The sequence below is a fragment of the Astatotilapia calliptera genome, chromosome 22 (genome assembly GCF_900246225.1).
Source record: "Astatotilapia calliptera chromosome 22, fAstCal1.2, whole genome shotgun sequence".
In the NCBI taxonomy this organism is placed as follows: Eukaryota; Metazoa; Chordata; class Actinopteri; order Cichliformes; family Cichlidae; genus Astatotilapia; species Astatotilapia calliptera.
This window is the reverse complement of record NC_039322.1, coordinates 23,181,423-23,199,476: the sequence shown is the minus strand read 5'-3', so window position 1 is coordinate 23,199,476 and position 18,054 is coordinate 23,181,423. Positions and strand designations below refer to the sequence as shown.

The window sequence follows — 18,054 nt, the reverse complement described above, 5'->3', positions numbered from 1 at the left end:
ATCTACCCTCAAATTCTTTGTCTGCCTTTGGATCAAAGAGTTTCTAAAAAAAATCAAGACAAGTCACCTCTTTTTAAAAATGTACATCAGGTTGACATGACATCACGTTCTCGAGTGTCATTTATCTTAGTGTGACAGATCTTTGGTAGGAGCACAGAAATGGGATGAGGCTTATTTCCAGGAATCGTGACAAAGCCGACTGGCGCTATAAAGCCAGGGCTTTCACCCACTCCAGCTTCAGTCTTAAACATTCCTCGACTTCACCTGTCAGGTTAAGCGCTTCACTCTGAAATCATGGCCAAGGACATGACTCTGCTGTGGGCTTCCGGATCGCATGCCTGCTGGAGGATAATGCTCGCTCTGGAGGAGAAGAACCTGCAAGGATACAACCAAAAACAACTCTACTTTGAGAAGGGGGAGCACAAGTCAAAGGAAGTCATGGAGATCAACCCCAGGGGTCAGGTAGGTTCATATCACACTATGTAAACACTCATATTTGAAATCTGCATTTGTTTTCCTGAAATTGAGAAAAAGGAGTATTCACTTGGCATTCACAAAGTGTTTATGGTTTGCACTGTCTCTTAAAGCTTCCTGCCTTCAAATGTGGGGATGTACCCCTCAACGAGTCCTGTGCTGCATGCTTTCATCTGGAGGTGAGAACTCAAATGATGACTTGAATCTGAATGTTATGTCTCCACAGAGTTTCTAGTTTGGAGAACTACTTGTGATTATATGTTAAACAATGCATTGCATAAACAGACACCCCACACCACAGAGGTAAAAACAACAACAGTGCTTCTTACTGCATGTTAAAAATTTCCATGTCTCCTCCAACAGTGCAAGTACAAGACGCAGGGAACCAAGCTGATCCCTGACTGCGAGGTTGGGAGAGCGCAGATATTGCAGCGTGTGTTTGAGGTTAACGCGCTCGTTGAGAAATCATGTAAGTTTGTTCTGACGCACTTCTGATCCTGAACTCTCTTCATCACAGTGTGTGTACCCCGAACAACGTTAGAACCACAGGGATTTAGTGAGTCTGTAAAGGATATATCAAGGCTGCTAAATCTCTTTCTGTGTGGCCTGGCTGATGTTGCCATTCAGAGGTCTGTGCTCTGGGATTTTGAACTGCTGAACTTGGCAACACTAAAAACCCATGTTGATGTTTGTTAATCCTGCCAGTGATCACATGCTCAGACTAGTTTTGCATGCAAAGTCACTTGTTTGTCTTGAGATTTGGCACTTTAGCACCTTGGCACAATATAAAATTCTGTTTTTTGCTTTTTACACATTTCCAGCAAGCGTTATCTACTACAACTTGAGGGTCCCAGAGGGGGAGAGACACGACTCTGCCATTAAGAGAAACAAAGAGGCTCTGACCGCTGAGTTGAAGCTGTGGGAGGGATACCTGCAGGTGTGTGAATGACCTGTGTGCACGCGATCTCAACGACTAAACTAAACCCAGAATACAAACGTTGGAAATTCATAGGAGTAGATTTTAAACCTTGCCAGAAATAAGCTGGTCCATAAATTTCTTTTTAGATTTTGTTGTTTTAGCCACACATATATGTATGTGCTCCAGAATTACAAAGTAAATAGGTGCTCTGGAAAAAGTAGTGTTTTCTCTTTGAATAAAAACATTTAATCTTTGTAGGATAGGAGTGATGAGGCTTCATTTTAGTTCCCTTTAAGAAAATCCTTAAACAGTAGCATAAATGTAAATATGAGGTATAATTAAAGCAGCAGAAGTAGATGCAAAACAGCTGCATGGTGGTTAGCAGTGTAGCATCACAGCAATAAGGTTTATATCACAAAATCAATCTTGCCTTTGAATTTAAGGATATAATTTATATATCTTTTATTTTTAGGCCTCGAGCGGTTTCATCGTAGGAAAGGACTTTACCTTGGCCGACGTGGTTGTTTACCCAAACGTTGCCTATCTCTTCCACTACGGGTAAGAGGACTAAATGACCAGACACATGAATGAATAGAATAATAGTAGAAATGAATTCACACTGACTTTCTTCTTTCCTGTAGGCTTTCTGAACAGCGTTACCCCAAACTGGCAGAATACTATAAAGGTCTGATGAACAGACCCAGCATCAAAGCCAGCTGGCCTCCTACTTGGAAGAACGCACCGAAACAGGAAACACTGAAAGACATCTGAGATTCAGGCGCTCATTTGTTACCACTCCTTGCACTGCACTAGTGATTCATATGCATTTTTTAAAATATAATTTGTGACAATAATGTGTGATTATTACTGTGCTGTGACCAAAATAAGCAATAAAAACTGAGTTTCAATTTTGTTCACTTTGTTAAGTTGATATCATTTAATGTTAACCAAAATCAAACATCGGTTTTCCACACCACTCACTGCAAATTTGATGTTTGGATGTCAGGCTAAAACTGTGTGATTTTTTCCCCCATTTTGAGACGACTTTTCAGTTGTGCGACCGTTTTGGGGATTGGCCTGGGTTTTGCCTTAATCGTGTGTTGTGCATCGTGTAGTATACATGGGGTAACGAGAAGCGATTAACACCTCACAGCCTGCTCCCAATCAGCAATCGTACGGTCGCAAGAAAATCAAACCTGTTTAAAATCCTGGTCGCCCCTCGTGAGGGTATTGCACTGTTGAAGCAGTGCCATGAGCAAAGACATGTGCAAACACAGAAATGTCGGTGAAAAAGACGGAGCAGCACGGCAGTGCAGCGTGTGATCTGGACACAAGCGATGGAGTCCCACCTTGTCGAACTTTGACAAATTCATCCGAGCCTTTTCAATATGGCCTCACAAAATTATCACGACCACAACAACCGTGAAAAGAGTTGGATGGACATTGCTGCTCAATTGCAGCTGCCAGGTCAATGTTTTTCATTAGCAATTCAGGAAAGTTGATGGTGGTGTGCGTGTATGTGTGAGTGAAAGACAGAGAGGGAGAGCGAGAGACAGGTTTTGTGTTATAAACTTCATGTTATGGACGCACAGTGTGAGCACTCAGCCCCTGTGATTCAATTGTACAGTTTGAGCAGGGGCTGAATAACATGACTGAAAAAATTGCACAGTGTTTGCCCAGCTTAAGAATCTGCATTACATCCTTCCTGCAGCTTTGCAGATTTGACAGGAGACGTCACGAGACCAAGCTAAAAAGTGTCTGTGTGGGAAACTGAATAATTACTAATCAAACTGTTTTTATTTCTTTTCAATATAAGTTCTCACTGCTGCTATAACATAGGAGATATAAGAACCCTTTTCATTTATGCTTCCCCAGCAAAGTAGAAGTAGTGACAGGATTCTACAGAGCCCCTTAAGTGAAATTGGAGGGAAAATAATTGAAGATGCATTTTTGCGAGATCCTGCAAACGTTTTTCATTTCAGTCCATGCACTTTCAACTCAGTAGTAAGACTTAGGAAACAACCATAGTGATGGAAGTCACACACTCGCGAGAAAGATTGAGCTCGGGCTAAACTATAAAGACTCAGTGCTTTGCAGTGCACACGGTTGTGTGAGAGACATCTGAAGATAGATGTAAATGGAAGGGGAAACACTTGGGGCCAGACATCCTCTGACTTGGTGGTCTTGGTTGAATTCATTGACAAGCAGCTGTGGTACTCTGGACAGCTCGCCAGTATTTTGAGTGACTGTATTTTAAACATTTACGGAGACTTTTAAAATTTGATCCTTTAGTTTAAGCCAAATAACTTGTTTTGCCTTTTCTATTACATTCCATTTCAACTTTATAGCAAATGGGAATACAATAATGTCAAATACTGTTGTTTGCCCTACAGTCTGCAAAAAAAAAAAAAAGATAAGTCTTGTTTTTATTGGAAATCTTCATAGTGCAAGTGATCTATCAAGTTTTGAAGATGGAAACTCACTGCAAGGACAGAACAGTCATGTTGAGGCTGTAACTACAATTACTGAGTGCAAAGATTTTAAAGTGAAACTAAATGAGCAACAGATGTTTTATTATAAGCCACTTACGATATAGTCATCCACTGTCAAGGGGTTGACATTTGTAAAAGCACAGTAAGAGAGAAATGAGACACTGGCAGACCGACTCAGAGTTTCAAAGACGTGCGCACGGGTGAGAGTCTCTGAGCAGACTAACACACCGAGCACCGTTTACTCGCTTTATTTATAAGGCAAAATGGGTTACATAGTACTTCCTCTTTCAACTGAAGAGGGGAGAGCTCAGGCATTGTCTTAGCTATCTAACTTCTGCACACAAACTGAAAAACAACGACACAGCAGTATTCATGCTTATCTGACATCGCAGACACTGAAGTAAAGAATGCATGTATATATCCTGTCTTTGTCAAACATCCCACACACTTAAGCAAGGAATACATTGTGTTCTTTTCAACAGTAAGCTTTACCGTGTGAAAATATATAAACACTTGATTATAAGGCATACTTGTTTCTACTTGATTATACTTTAATGATTTAACTAAAATAAAAATTCTCTTAACATTCCCTCCTGATGTTAATATATTTCACATGTTTTACTCAATGCATAGTCACTTGTTAGTCACATTTTCAACTTGCACGTCATTCAGTAAAATAATTAAACAACAAGCTTGTCAAGATTGTCATAGAGATTTTCTTCTCTCTCTCTCACACTCAGCATATCATACTGACGATAGGGATCCTCCATAACTGACTGAGCCAAGACATGGTTTCCTAACATACGCTTGAACATGTTTATCATTATGCTTCTCAGACATGGGATAATACAAGCAATGAAAAGGCAAAATAGTAACATCACACTGAAAAGGGCCAACAGGCCTTTAATCAGTAGAGATTTCCAAGAGCCGCTCAGTTGTTTCAAAACATTCAAAGCATTTGTCATGTTTAATGAATGGATGTTATCAGGTATGTAGGTACAACATGTAGTGTTAAACAATACGCAGAGACCACCTTTCTCTGCGAGAATGATGTCTAAAGCCACTCGGTGCTGCATGACAGTGATGCGAATTGCATCAATTTCTTCATTCTGTCCTTGATTAATGCGGGTTGAAGCATTTAAAAATAATCCAAAACGATAGTCCAGGGTTTCTATCTGTAGTGCGTGTTTCCCTACTCCTATCCATGGAAACAAAGCGTGTATTACCTTCTGGCTCTTGGTCCAGAGTTTGAAGTCATCTGGTACATCAGAACCAAGATATGGATCATGGGGCTTGAGGCCTGTGTTACGTTTAGCTCTGGTGTTGCTGTTCACTGACATCTTAAAGGTGTGGTCAGATACCAGAACAGGGGCACAGAGTCCGGTGCTGTTTGGTGGCAGCATGAAATAGACTTTCAGGCCACACGCCCAAGCTGCGCCCTGTACCCAGTATGTACCTGTTGATGAGCCGATGCCATCCCAATCTGGTGCCGCCAGGATCATGGAGCAGTTTCGGTTTTGTCCTAATTTCTTCAGACCCTGGGGCGTACCTGTTTGTCCGGTTGCTCCTGTGAAGTTAAAGCACACTGGGTGTTGTATGTCAGGTGGCAAAACAACTGAGAATGATTTCAGTTTTCTATGGCTGACGTTTATATGCACCCAGTAGGCTTCATTGCAGGTGTAGTTTATATTTGGGTACTGGTGGGTGCAGTTTGTTATGTTGTAGATTAAAGACTTTACACTCTGTGGGACTATATATTGTGTAGTGTTGTGGCATGTGTTGCTGTTTTGGTCCTTTATGGATCCACCTATCACCATCACAGGTTTTCCTGGTGTTGAGCAGGTCCCGGTAATGGCTTTGTCATATATGCAGAGTGCTTCAGCCTTGGTTGGGGGTTTTCCATACACTGTGGCATGGAGTGCTGTCGTGGGCATATGTGAGCAGACATAGCAGTTTGCGGCATTGTCTTCTCTGTGCACTCTGTCATGGACATACCGGTACCATGCATTGTTCAGCCACGGGTGGTTGTGTTCTTTGTCTATCTCCTTCAGGTGCGAGTTGTCGTGGGTCCACCTCTTAGGTCGGAGAATAATTGGTACTGTCTTGTGGGTTCCACTGGGCATCAACCAAAAGAGTGTCGTCATCAGGAGGATAGCCATTAGACAGAATATGTAGCACATGAGTAGTTTTCGTTTGATGTCACAAGCGCCCAAGCACAACAGCTTTGGGGCTGGAACTGGTGCTAGCATTGATTCTGAAGCTGGTTCTTCTTCTGGATTTATCAGGTTGTTTTCCTCAGTCATCTTGTTGAGATTTTATTCAGGCGTCCCTGGTGTTATTATTGGTTCTGCTCTTCGGTGGGATAGGTCAGTCTGATCTTCAGGGCGACCAGGCACACCCGAGCTCCCACGTGAGTAGCACTGCCGAGGAAGCACAGGGCGGGAAACCCGTTCAGCCCTGTCCTCCAGCAGGGGTTCACGTAAGAGTCAGGGGAACCGGCGTCTTATTGTGGTGCAAACACTTTCTTCACGTGGGATTGATGAATCCACGAAACTCGTTCGGCTATCTTACACGCTGTGGGTGTGGTAAGTAGCACCTGGAAGGGACCTTCCCACTTTGGAGCACTCCAGTTTTTCCGCTGGAGGACTTTAATCAGAATCCAATCACCGGGGTTCAACCTGCAAGAAACTGAAGAAAAGTCACTCGGCAGTTGATTGCTTAATCTCACTTCTTTATTCTCAAATAGTTTTGTCATCCATTCTGCCATTGTTGTTTCTGCAATAGATTTATTAATTGGCTCACTCATTATGGGGAGTGGAAAATGTCTGCCATGTACGATTTCAAATGGCGTTAGACCACCTGTTCCTTGAGTTATTCTCATCCATAATTTAACCAAGCTTAGACATTCAGGCCAAGGTTTTTTAGTCTCTTCCATACATTTCCTCAACCTTTGTTTAATTGTGCCGTTAGTTCTCTCGACTAATCCTGCACTTTGTGGATGATAAGAACAGTGATGTTTTATGCTGAAGCCTAAAGCTTCAGAAACTTTACTTATTACTTCATTTACAAAATGTGTGCCATTGTCTGATCTTATCAGAGATGGAATACCGTACGTTGGAATAAAATGATTACATAGACATTTTGCTACTGATATTGCATCTGCTTTTTTCACTGGGTATATTTCTGGCCACTTGGAAAATACATCAATTATCACAAGTGCATATTTGGAGGATTGTGATTCATTTAATTCTATGAAATCCATGTGGACAGTGTGAAATGGATGCGGTGGTATAGGGAAATGCCCTCGCTTTGGACGTAGATTTCCCTGTGCGTTGTGTCTTTGGCAAATTATACATGTTCTGATAAACTCTTGTGCTGAACTTTCAAAATTTTTTGTATAGAATTGTTTATTAAGAATATTAGTCATCCCTCCTGTTGACACATGAGTTTTCCCATGTGTCACTAAAGCAGCAGTTCTATGCAAAGATTTTGGAAGCACTGGTTTGCCATTACACATCATGAGGTTGTCTTTTAATTCTGCTCCATCTTTCACCCAAGATTTTTGTTCACTCAGCGATGCTGTTTTCTGTGCATCTGCTAGTATTTCTAAAGGTATTAGATCTATGGTTTCTGTTGTTAAAACATCAATTTGTTTTTCTGCAGCTGCTTTTGCTGCTTTGTCAGCAAAGTTATTTCCTCTCGTAATTTCTGTGTCATCCTTTTGATGAGCTGCACATTTGCATAGTGCTAATTCTTTTGGCAACGTTATTACTTCTAATAGCTTTTTTAGAAGGTTTGCATGTTGAACTGTGTTGCCTGAGGAAGTTGTCATTCCTCTGTTATGCCATATTTTAGCGAAATGATGAACTGCTGAATAGACATATTGACTGTCTGTGTAAACATTAACACTTTGACCCTTATACAAAGTACATGCTCTGATGACTGCGGTTAGTTCTGCGCTTTGAGCAGAGTTTGAGGAGCTGAGAGCTTTTGCTTCTATCACTTTATCAACAGTTGTGACCGCATAACCCACACAATTTCTACCGTGAATGTCTTTTGACGCTGAGCCGTCCACAAAAACATTACTGAAACTGCTCTGGGGGGAGCTGTATATATCAGTGCGAGGTTTTGTATCTTCCTCTAATTTTTGAATGCAACAGTGTTGTTCTCCGTCCAGAGAAATCGGCAAAAGTGTACTTGGGTTTAGCTGGCCACACTTCTCTATTTTTATGTGTGATTGTGTAAGTAGAATCCCCACATAAGAAAGTTGTCTTGCATGCGTGAGGAAAGAGAGGTTCGCTTGGAGCAAAATAGAGGTCACTGCATGTGGGACTTTGATGATCAATTTATGTCCTAGAACAATGTCTGCACATTTTTTAACTGCCTCTGCTGCTGCTGCGCATGCCTGAACACAGGTAGGTAATCCAGCAGCTACAGAGTCAAGTTTGCATGAGTAGAAAGCTAATGGACGTTGTTTTTCTCCAAAAGCTTGAGTTAAGACTGCTTTCATATACCCTCCTGCACCATCAACATGGAGAACGAAAGGTTTTCCATAGTCTGGTAATGCTAAGACGGTACATGTCTGCAGTGCTATTTTCAAATCAACGAAAGCTTTTTCTGCTTCTGGAGTCCATTGTACTTTGTCTTTTTTACTGCTAGTGGTGTATTACACGTGGCTTTATTAGTTTTCACGAGAATACCTGCTTTCTGCATGTCTGCAATTACTGGCCTAATTCTTTCCTTTGCTTCTGCACTCAAAGGATATTGTGGTTTCACAGGCCTTCTGGCCCTTATGCTGACCTAACTATCAGAGTGTCATTAGAGAATTTCATTTTCACTTGAGGCAATTTTAGATACCTTCTAGTTTTTCAAAGAATTCACACATCTTACATATTTCAAACTTTGAAGTTTTTTGTTTTGTATATATATTATTTCCTAAACTTTGCATTGTTCATAGCTCACAGTTCTAAAACTGGGCATTTGTAAATCATATGTCTAATCACTATGTGTCACCATAATCCACAAGTATTGGCACAAATTTATTTCCAAACTAACAAAATAATCAAACAAAACAAAAACGTACATGAGTCAGGATACAAAGAGACAAAGAAAAATGCTGCCAGAAACAAAGCAGAAGTGTGAGGGGAAACTGAGCTCACAGACAGCTGTATGTGTTCGCTTTTAACAGCATGCAGCCTCTGCTCTAAAAAAAAAGAACCAATAAAAATAAAAGAAAGTGTGTAACATGCTTATCAACTTAGCGGTGTCCACACATTTAATTCAGCTTCATAATCCTGTAGGTTTAGTTATTATCTACAGGGTTTGGCTTATTAGTTGTTATTATAGATGTGCTCTGTATCTCAGTAATATTTATCTAGGATAAATGACAGGTTTTCAAGCAGGTTAAGTGCCTCTATGCACCTAATTGGTTTAGATATTGCTTTTATTTTCTTCATCTCATATGTCATTATACTGAGTTTGAGCAAACCTTTAAGCTTGATGCAGACTTCTTCATAACAATTGTCCATCTCACATCATACTGGCTAAGATACTTCTTGTCAATATTAATATTATATTTTTATTAATTATTATCATCTTTTTCTCTCTATATAATAACAATAGTGTATTACAATATTTTATTAGTGTATATCACTATATTATTACTGAGCCAATTTAATAGTTAGGATCATCTTACTCGGCAAACAGATAATTTATAGTTCATCCAATCTGTACAAGATTTGCTTTTTTCTCTTAACAGGTTTGTGCCTACTTTTAGACTGGTCTTCTGTTTGCCTCATCTCAGATCCAACCTTCAGATTATTATATTTTATTTTGTATCCATCAGGGACCGTGAGTGAGCTGCAGTCTCACTCACCCTCCAGGATGGAAACATTTATCTTTTCACACACTTTCCTTGGCTGAACAATGACACAGCCTTAATCTACCTTATGCATCTCTCTTTTTTATAGAAAAGGTCTTCATATGAATGATTTCCTTTTATTTATTTCATACAATCTGGGCATGATGGGTCATAAATGCACTGATTTTTGCAGCCACGGCCACTATCTCTATGTGACATAAAAAGGGGATCGGTTAGATGCTGTTTTGTCACATGTCCTGAGGCTGATTTCACAATTATAGTGTTTTTTGAGAATGTTACATTTGGGACTTCTACAGTTAAGACAGTTCTACAAGCTCCTGTGTCTCAAAACATTTTTAACGGCACACCTTTCACATATATTACAACTGCTGGTTTGGCTTTTGACTTTTTTCCACATATAACTCTTTTTGCAAAGCGGTTTTTAAAGCATTTATTGAATCAGGGGTGCATTTGCCTTGCCAAGCTGGACAATATATTTTATGTGGATTTCTCCACCTTTTTGCACTGACTATTCCTGCATTTGAACAGTTTTTTCTAACCACTCTTCGTCTGCTGTTAATTTTACTTTAGTTTTAGAGTTACCCATTTTGAACTAATTACGTCAGAACTGTGACACCTTCTTTGGCATGAAAAAGTGAGAATGGGTTTTCGATAACAGCCTTCTACTCTCCCACTAATTGAGAGAGCGGTTATCAATTTTACGTGATGAAGCACAACCCTTTTTTCCACCTTTACCAATACGTGAGTGTACACAGGAAAACAGTTTGAGAAGTGGTTTGACCGCGTATTGGGTCGTAAAAACAACTCACTCCTCACAAACAAAGCGCGTTTCTATGATTTTTATTGAGATTTTCCGTAGGCCTATTTATTTGTGTAACACCTTCACCTTCAGCCACTCTTCTTGAGTGACCGGAAACCTGTTCCGTTACAGCCACTCCCAGAGCGACCGGAACTTTTAATAGCGATTTTTCTAGAATTTCGCTCTTGCCTGTCGTCTTCCTAGTCCCGCATGGACACTGAGATCTGTCGGCGTACCTAGGTTTACACACTACTTAAAGGAAAATCTCAATATCAACGTATTTTAGCGCTTGGTGGAATGCGTGTCATGTTCACCTCTACTGTGGCGCTGCGTTTTTGGATCCGGTGCTCATCGGGTCCTGGAGTCGTGAAGGCCGAACGCTGACCGGAGATCGAATTCACGTGTCTGGGTTTTTCGTTTTACTGATCAGATTTCTTCCAGCGCAGGCGTCACGACGTCAGGATCCGATGGAGACCGTCTATGGAAAACTAGACGTTAAAAATAACAGTCAGTTATCCGGCTCGGAGGACCAATTAAATGTCAAGGGGTTGACATTTGTAAAAGCACAGTAAGAGAGAAATGAGACACTGGCAGACCGACTCAGAGTTTCAAAGACGTGCGCACGGGTGAGAGTCTCTGAGCAGACTAACACACCGAGCACCGTTTACTCGCTTTATTTATAAGGCAAAATGGGTTACATAGTACTTCCTCTTTCAACTGAAGAGGGGAGAGCTCAGGCATTGTCTTAGCTATCTAACTTCTGCACACAAACTGAAAAACAACGACACAGTAGTATTCATGCTTATCTGACATCGCAGACACTGAAGTAAAGAATGCATGTATATATCCTGTCTTTGTCAAACATCCCACACACTTAAGCAAGGAATACATTGTGTTCTTTTCAACAGTAAGCTTTACCGTGTGAAAATATATAAACACTTGATTATAAGGCATACTTGTTTCTACTTGATTATACTTTAATGATTTAACTAAAATAAAAATTCTCTTAACATCCACCCTCCCAAACAGAAAAGAACGCAGTTCTCTAAAACAGTAGATTTTAAAGTTTTATACATAAATCTCACATAAGACTTATTTTAACATAATATCACGTAATCAAGGCGTGTCTTTTGATTTGGTAAAAATAATAATAATAATGTGGTACATGTTGTATGTGAAATGTCAACCTGCCACCTGCAATTCATACTCAAAATACATTAAGAAGTCTGTCTACACATAAACTTCTGTGTGTGTGTGTGTGTGTGTGTGTGTGTGTGTGTGTGTGTGTGTGTGTGTGTGTCTTTTCGTTCTTTCTTAATGGGACAGCCAGGCTAAGTCCTATGGGGAAAAAAGGATCACAGAATGTAATTTCCATTACTTTCCAGTAGCTGTGTTTTCAGTTCGGTGCAGTTATACAAGCAGTTTAAAAATTGAGTCACAGAGCAGCTCACAGATGTGACTATTCAATGGGATGAACACATTCACTTCAGCTCAAGTTTATTTATATAGCACCAAATCACAACAGTCGCTTCAAGGTGCTTTATACTGTGAGGTAAAGATTAAGCTTATCTTTGGCTTAACTTTTCTCTTCTAAAAAGCACACACAAAACATAAAATGCTGCAAGATATATGGGCTGCATACAATAAATCCAGCCCTGTTTGTACTGAGCAGTGCACCGAGCAGTCCCTCCGTTATTAATGAATGTCCTCCCCGAGGAAGATTGATGCATGCAGAGCAGGTTGCAATACAACGCAACAAAACCAACAGCAATTAAAAAAAAAAACAAAGAAACAAAAATTGTCATTCTGTACTTGCTCTCTTTTAGATTTGTGTAATACTGATTTATTATCAAACCAGATTACCTGCCGTTCTTTGCATGTGTGAGCAAACTGCCCTTTGAAACGGACTTAAAATGCCGACATAGCAACTGCAGTAATGTAGGCGCACACACAGTTTGCCTCATTGCCTTACTGATACAACGATACTCACAGCTGCTTAGGTGCCCGCTGCAAAGAGGTCAAAGATTCAGAGAAGCAAACTGCCGAGTATGCACCAACAATAAAATATTATTACTTTATTTTATTTGCATTGTCACGGTCCTATTAGATGCATTCAGTGTAATTGTGATTTATCGGTTATGTCAGAACTGTGTGCAGATTTGAATAAAAAGTGCTGAATCACAGTGAGTTTCACTTCTCAGGGCGTCGTTCACCAGCAGCAGCAGCAGCAAAACAATGAACTACTGCAGGAATCAGTTCAATATAACCACAATTCATTTTTACTCTTTTCCTTTTTCTAATCAATCGTTACTGATATGCAACAGTTATTAGCAATAAAATGTTCAGAGAATTAACTCCAAATAGCGACACGATCCCTAACCACACAGGAGAAGGCAGTAACACTCAAACTTTCATATCCCACTACAAAGTTAAGTGTTTAATGTTTAGTCACATTTTTCCCATCTAGCCTCAGATTTTTTTTCTGCCTTCAGATCAAAGACTTTCTGAGAAAAGCAAGACTAGTCACCTCTCCTCCAAATGCCTTTGGTGAAATTTGGGACTAGAGTCCTATTTAAAGACAAATAACGCAGAAATGGTTAATAAATCAGATTTTTTTAAAAGTGTCACATAAGGTTGACATGACACCAAGTTTAAACTGTCATTTATCTTGCCTGCCAAAGATTGACAGATCTTTGGCTTGTTTCCAGGAATCGTGACAAAGCCAACTGGCGCTATAAAGCCAGGGCTTTCACCCACTCCAGCTTCAGTCTTAAACATTCCTCGACTTTACCTGTCAAGCGCTTCACTCTGAAATCATGGCCAAGGACATGACTCTGCTGTGGGGCTCCGGATCTCCTCCCTGCTGGAGGATAATGATCGCTCTGGAGGAGAAGAACCTGCAAGGATACAACCAAAAACTGCTCTCCTTTGAGAAGGGGGAGCACAAGTCAAAGGAAGTCATGGAGATCAACCCCAGGGGTCAGGTAGGTTCATATCACACTATGTAAACACTCATATTTGAAATCTGCATTTGTTTTCCTGAAATTGAGAAAAAGGAGTATTCACTTGGCATTCACAAAGTGTTTATGGTTTGCACTGTCTCTTAAAGCTTCCTGCCTTCAAATGTGGGGATGTACCCCTCAACGAGTCCTGTGCTGCATGCTTTCATCTGGAGGTGAGAACTCAAATGATGACTTGAATCTGAATGTTATGTCTCCACAGAGTTTCTAGTTTGGAGAACTACTTGTGATTATATGTTAAACAATGCATTGCATAAACAGACACCCCACACCACAGAGGTAAAAACAACAACAGTGCTTCTTACTGCATGTTAAAAATTTCCATGTCTCCTCCAACAGTGCAAGTACAAGACGCAGGGAACCAAGCTGATCCCTGACTGCGAGGTTGGGAGAGCGCAGATATTGCAGCGTGTGTTTGAGGTTAACGCGCTCGTTGAGAAATCATGTAAGTTTGTTCTGACGCACTTCTGATCCTGAACTCTCTTCATCACAGTGTGTGTACCCCGAACAACGTTAGAACCACAGGGATTTAGTGAGTCTGTAAAGGATATATCAAGGCTGCTAAATCTCTTTCTGTGTGGCCTGGCTGATGTTGTCATTCAGAGGTCTGTGGTCTGGGATTTTGAACTGCGGAACTTGGCAACACTAAAAACCCATGTTGATGTTTGTTAATCCTGCCAGTGATCACATGCTCAGCCAAGCTTTTGCATGTAAAGTAATTGACTTGTCATGAGATTTGGCACTTTAGCACCTTGGCACAATATAAAATTCTGTTTTTTGCTTTTTACACATTTCCAGCAAGCGTTATCTACTACAACTGGATGGTCCCAGAGGGAGAGAGACACGACTCTGCCGTTAAGAGAAACAAAGAGGCTCTGACCGCTGAGTTGAAGCTGTGGGAGGGATACCTGCAGGTGTGTGAATGACCTGTGTGCACGCGATCTCAACGACTAAACTAAACCCAGAATACAAACGTTGGAAATTCATAGGAGTAGATTTTAAACCTTGCCAGAAATAAGCTGGTCCATAAATTTCTTTTTAGGTTTTGTTGTTTTAGCCACACATAGTGTTGGGGAGTAATGGAATACATGACATTTAAAATACAAATTATGAGTAACTGTACTAAAAAGGCAGTATTCAGAATACAGTTACTTTGTTGAAATAAATGGATTACACGGCCTTCTTTTCCTGTTTCATATGTTAGGCTATGCCCTCTCTATTTTTGATAATTCCACGCCAGTGGAAACCCAAACAAAAAACGCATTAAGAAGCTCAAATGCCTGTGTCTATATCTCGCGGCCCATGTCACTTCTACTTGCAGCCCGCATAATGACGTGACAAAATATTTTTAAAAATTATTGTTCAAAAATATAAAAATGATTTTATATGATGGCAATAGGCAGATTGTTACAGGCATAGCCCTAAGGCATAGGTGTCAAACTCTGGCCCGCGGGCCAAATTTGGCCCGCAGCCTAATTACATTTGGCCCGCGAAGCCATACCAAGTTACATTTAGAGCTGGCCTACTGGTATTATACAGCTAATATATATATTGTTTAGTATTAAGCTTTGCTTGTTCCATATTCAGTTTTTCAGCAAAACGTGTTTTAGTCCATAAGAAAAGATTCATTCTTATATCTGGAGGAATAAATAACACATGTGCTCCAGAATTACAAAGTAAATAGGTGCTCTGGAAAAAGTAGTGTTTTCTCTTTGAATAAAAACATTTAATCTTTGCAGGATAGGAGTGATGAGGCTTCATTTTAGTTCCCTTTAAGAAAATCCTTAAACAGTAGCATAAATGTAAATATGAGGTATAATTAAAGCAGCAGAAGTAGATGCAAAACAGCTGCATGGTGATTAGCAGTGTAGCATGACAGCAATAAGGCTTATATCACAAAATCAATCTTGCCTTTGAATTTAAGAATATAATTGAGATTGAATATTTATTAAGTCAAATGTTAACCATCTATCATAGTTAAATGATCTATATTATATGTGATTTCTAGGTTTTTACCCTCCACAACATTTTTCTTCTTTTATTTTTAGGCCTCGAGCGGTTTCATTGTAGGAAAGGACTTTTCCTTGGCCGACGTGGTTGTTTACCCAACCGTTGCCTATCTCTTCCACTACGGGTAAGAGGACTAAATGACCAGACACATGAATGAATAGAATAATAGTAGAAATGAATTCACACTGACTTTCTTCTTTCCTGTAGGCTTTCTGAACAGCGTTACCCCAAACTGGCAGAATACTATAAAGGTCTGATGAACAGACCCAGCATCAAAGCCAGCTGGCCTCCTACTTGGAAGAACGCACCGAAACAGGAAACACTGAAAGACATCTGAGATTCAGGCGCTCATTTGTTACCACTCCTTGCACTGCACTAGTGATTCATACGCATTTTTTAAAATATAATTTGTGACAATAATGTGTGATTATTACTGTGCTTTGACCAAAATAAGCAATAAAAACTGAGTTTATATTTTATAGCTCATCTGTGTTTTGTTTCTTTGCAGTGGGGATATTTATTGTTAATATAATGTTAACCAAAATCAAACTTTAGGTTTGATGTTTGGATATCAAGTTAAGAATCTGCATTACACCCTTCCATCAGCTTTGCAGAGAGGTTACTTCACCCAGCTATAAATCTTTGTGTTTTGGAAATGAAAAAGCTTCTCAGACCATAAGGGCTATCAGAACCTTTTACCTTTTTTATTAAAAGAAAGAAAGAAAGTGAACTTGGGGAAAGGCAGTGGCACAAGGTTTGTCTGTGGGTATCTGTGTGCACACTTGTGTGAACACCTCCCAATGCACCAAAGGCTCCTGGGCAAGGGCCTGGCCTCAGTGCATACACCAACCCACAACCCCGGTGGCACACCAGCCAGGACCCAAGTCCCACAGGCCAACCAAAACCTCAGCCCATAAGGTCGCCCCGGACAGATTTTATTTTTGCAGTTCACACTGACAGTCTTAGCAATGCATGAGGAGGCGAGAGCCATGTGGACTATGTTTATCCGAAATTGTAGATTTCAGACACTTTGATAAGTCTTCACATATCTGGCACCAAAACTTTTGATGGACAGAACCAAAGAGCGTGACAATAACACCAGACGGCTAAACGGTCTTCAGAGCGGACTGAAGCGCTACGGAAAGTGGCAAGATCCGCAGCGGAGGAACGGACGCCCTCGTCAAGCAATCGTGGTGTACTGACTGTAAGATCATTTCAAACTACTGAAAATGTGGAATTTCTGACTCCAAGGCTAATGCCGTTTTATTTGCCCAGAGAACTGCAGTGCATCATTGTGAGTGTCGTGTATATCCCTCCTCTGCTAAGGAGGAGGCTGCACTGAAGGAGATGTACGACATGATCAACGAGCACAAAAATAAACACCCAAACGCTGCTGTAATTGTTTATGGGAAACTCATTGTAATCTCAGGAAAACTATGCCTAAACTGCATCAGTTTGTTACCTTCCCCACCAGGGGAAATAAAATACTGGATCACTGCTACAGCAATATCAGAAATGCCTTCTCAGCTCAACCAAAACCTAATTTCGGAAAGTTTGACCACCTGGCAATCCGGCTAAAACCCACCTATAACAAAAAGCTCAAGACAAACCCAGTCACAGTCAGGACTATTAACACCTGGACTGACAGTGCAAAAGCCAGCCTGCAGGGCTGCTTAGAGACCACAGACTGGAGCATCTTCAAAGGAGCAGCATCTTGTGGACAACTTTCTTGTCTATGGTGAGGAAAACGACCTCATCTTCAATATGGACAAGATCAAGGAATTAATACTGGACATCAGGAAGAACCCCCCCTCCCCTGCAGCCTCTTATCGTCAAAGTGACAGAGGTGGAGAGGGCCAACGGCCACAGATTCCTGGGACTGCAGGTTGCATCAGACCTGAGCTGGACTCTCAACACCACAGCAACAGTGAGAAAAGCCCAGCAAAGGCTTTATTTCATTCAGCTGCTCAGGAAAGCAGCCGAATGACACAAAACAAAACAGAAACCCCCAGGAGTCCAAACACAAAATGTTCACAAAGGCAGTGGAGCTCGAAAAAACAGAGTCCAAAACATAGTTCAGAGGGGCAACCCGGAGGCCAATCAGCACAACAGTCCATCACTGAACAGTTCTGGAAGCCAACCGTGCCAAAGGCAGTGGCAGCATAGAAGCGGTTCAGGAGACTGACCACTACGTCAATGGAGGCTACGGAGCAGATCAGCAGGCCTACCCGGCAGGCGGTGATGCTGGCGACATCCTTCAGGAGGCCTGCCACGGGTCCGGTGGCAGCAAAACAGTTCAGGAGGCCGCCCATGATGGCGAAGATGCCCAGCTGATGGCCTGGAAAGTGGCCAGTGCCGACGAGGTTCTGGCAAAGGACATGGACGTGCAGACTGAGCAGAAACTGATGGTGGCGTGGCAGCCGCAGGACCAGACAAGGCAGGACCAGACGAGGCAGGAC

At 41.1% G+C, this 18,054-nt stretch overlaps 2 protein-coding genes across 2 annotated transcripts; both read left to right on the top strand.

The window, feature by feature from the left end:
- Positions 1-258: 258 nt before the first annotated feature.
- LOC113014519 (glutathione S-transferase A-like) lies at positions 259-2,298 on the top strand. Its single transcript, XM_026156103.1, has 6 exons — positions 259-462; positions 588-653; positions 838-943; positions 1,296-1,411; positions 1,866-1,951; positions 2,035-2,298. The coding sequence occupies exons 1-6, from the start codon at positions 295-297 to the stop codon at positions 2,162-2,164; spliced, it is 672 nt and encodes a 223-aa protein (XP_026011888.1). The 5' UTR covers positions 259-294; the 3' UTR covers positions 2,165-2,298.
- An 11,048-nt stretch (positions 2,299-13,346) lies between these two features.
- LOC113014798 (glutathione S-transferase A-like) lies at positions 13,347-16,074 on the top strand. Its single transcript, XM_026156531.1, has 6 exons — positions 13,347-13,549; positions 13,675-13,740; positions 13,925-14,030; positions 14,384-14,499; positions 15,634-15,719; positions 15,803-16,074. The coding sequence occupies exons 1-6, from the start codon at positions 13,382-13,384 to the stop codon at positions 15,930-15,932; spliced, it is 672 nt and encodes a 223-aa protein (XP_026012316.1). The 5' UTR covers positions 13,347-13,381; the 3' UTR covers positions 15,933-16,074.
- Positions 16,075-18,054: the final 1,980 nt, after the last annotated feature.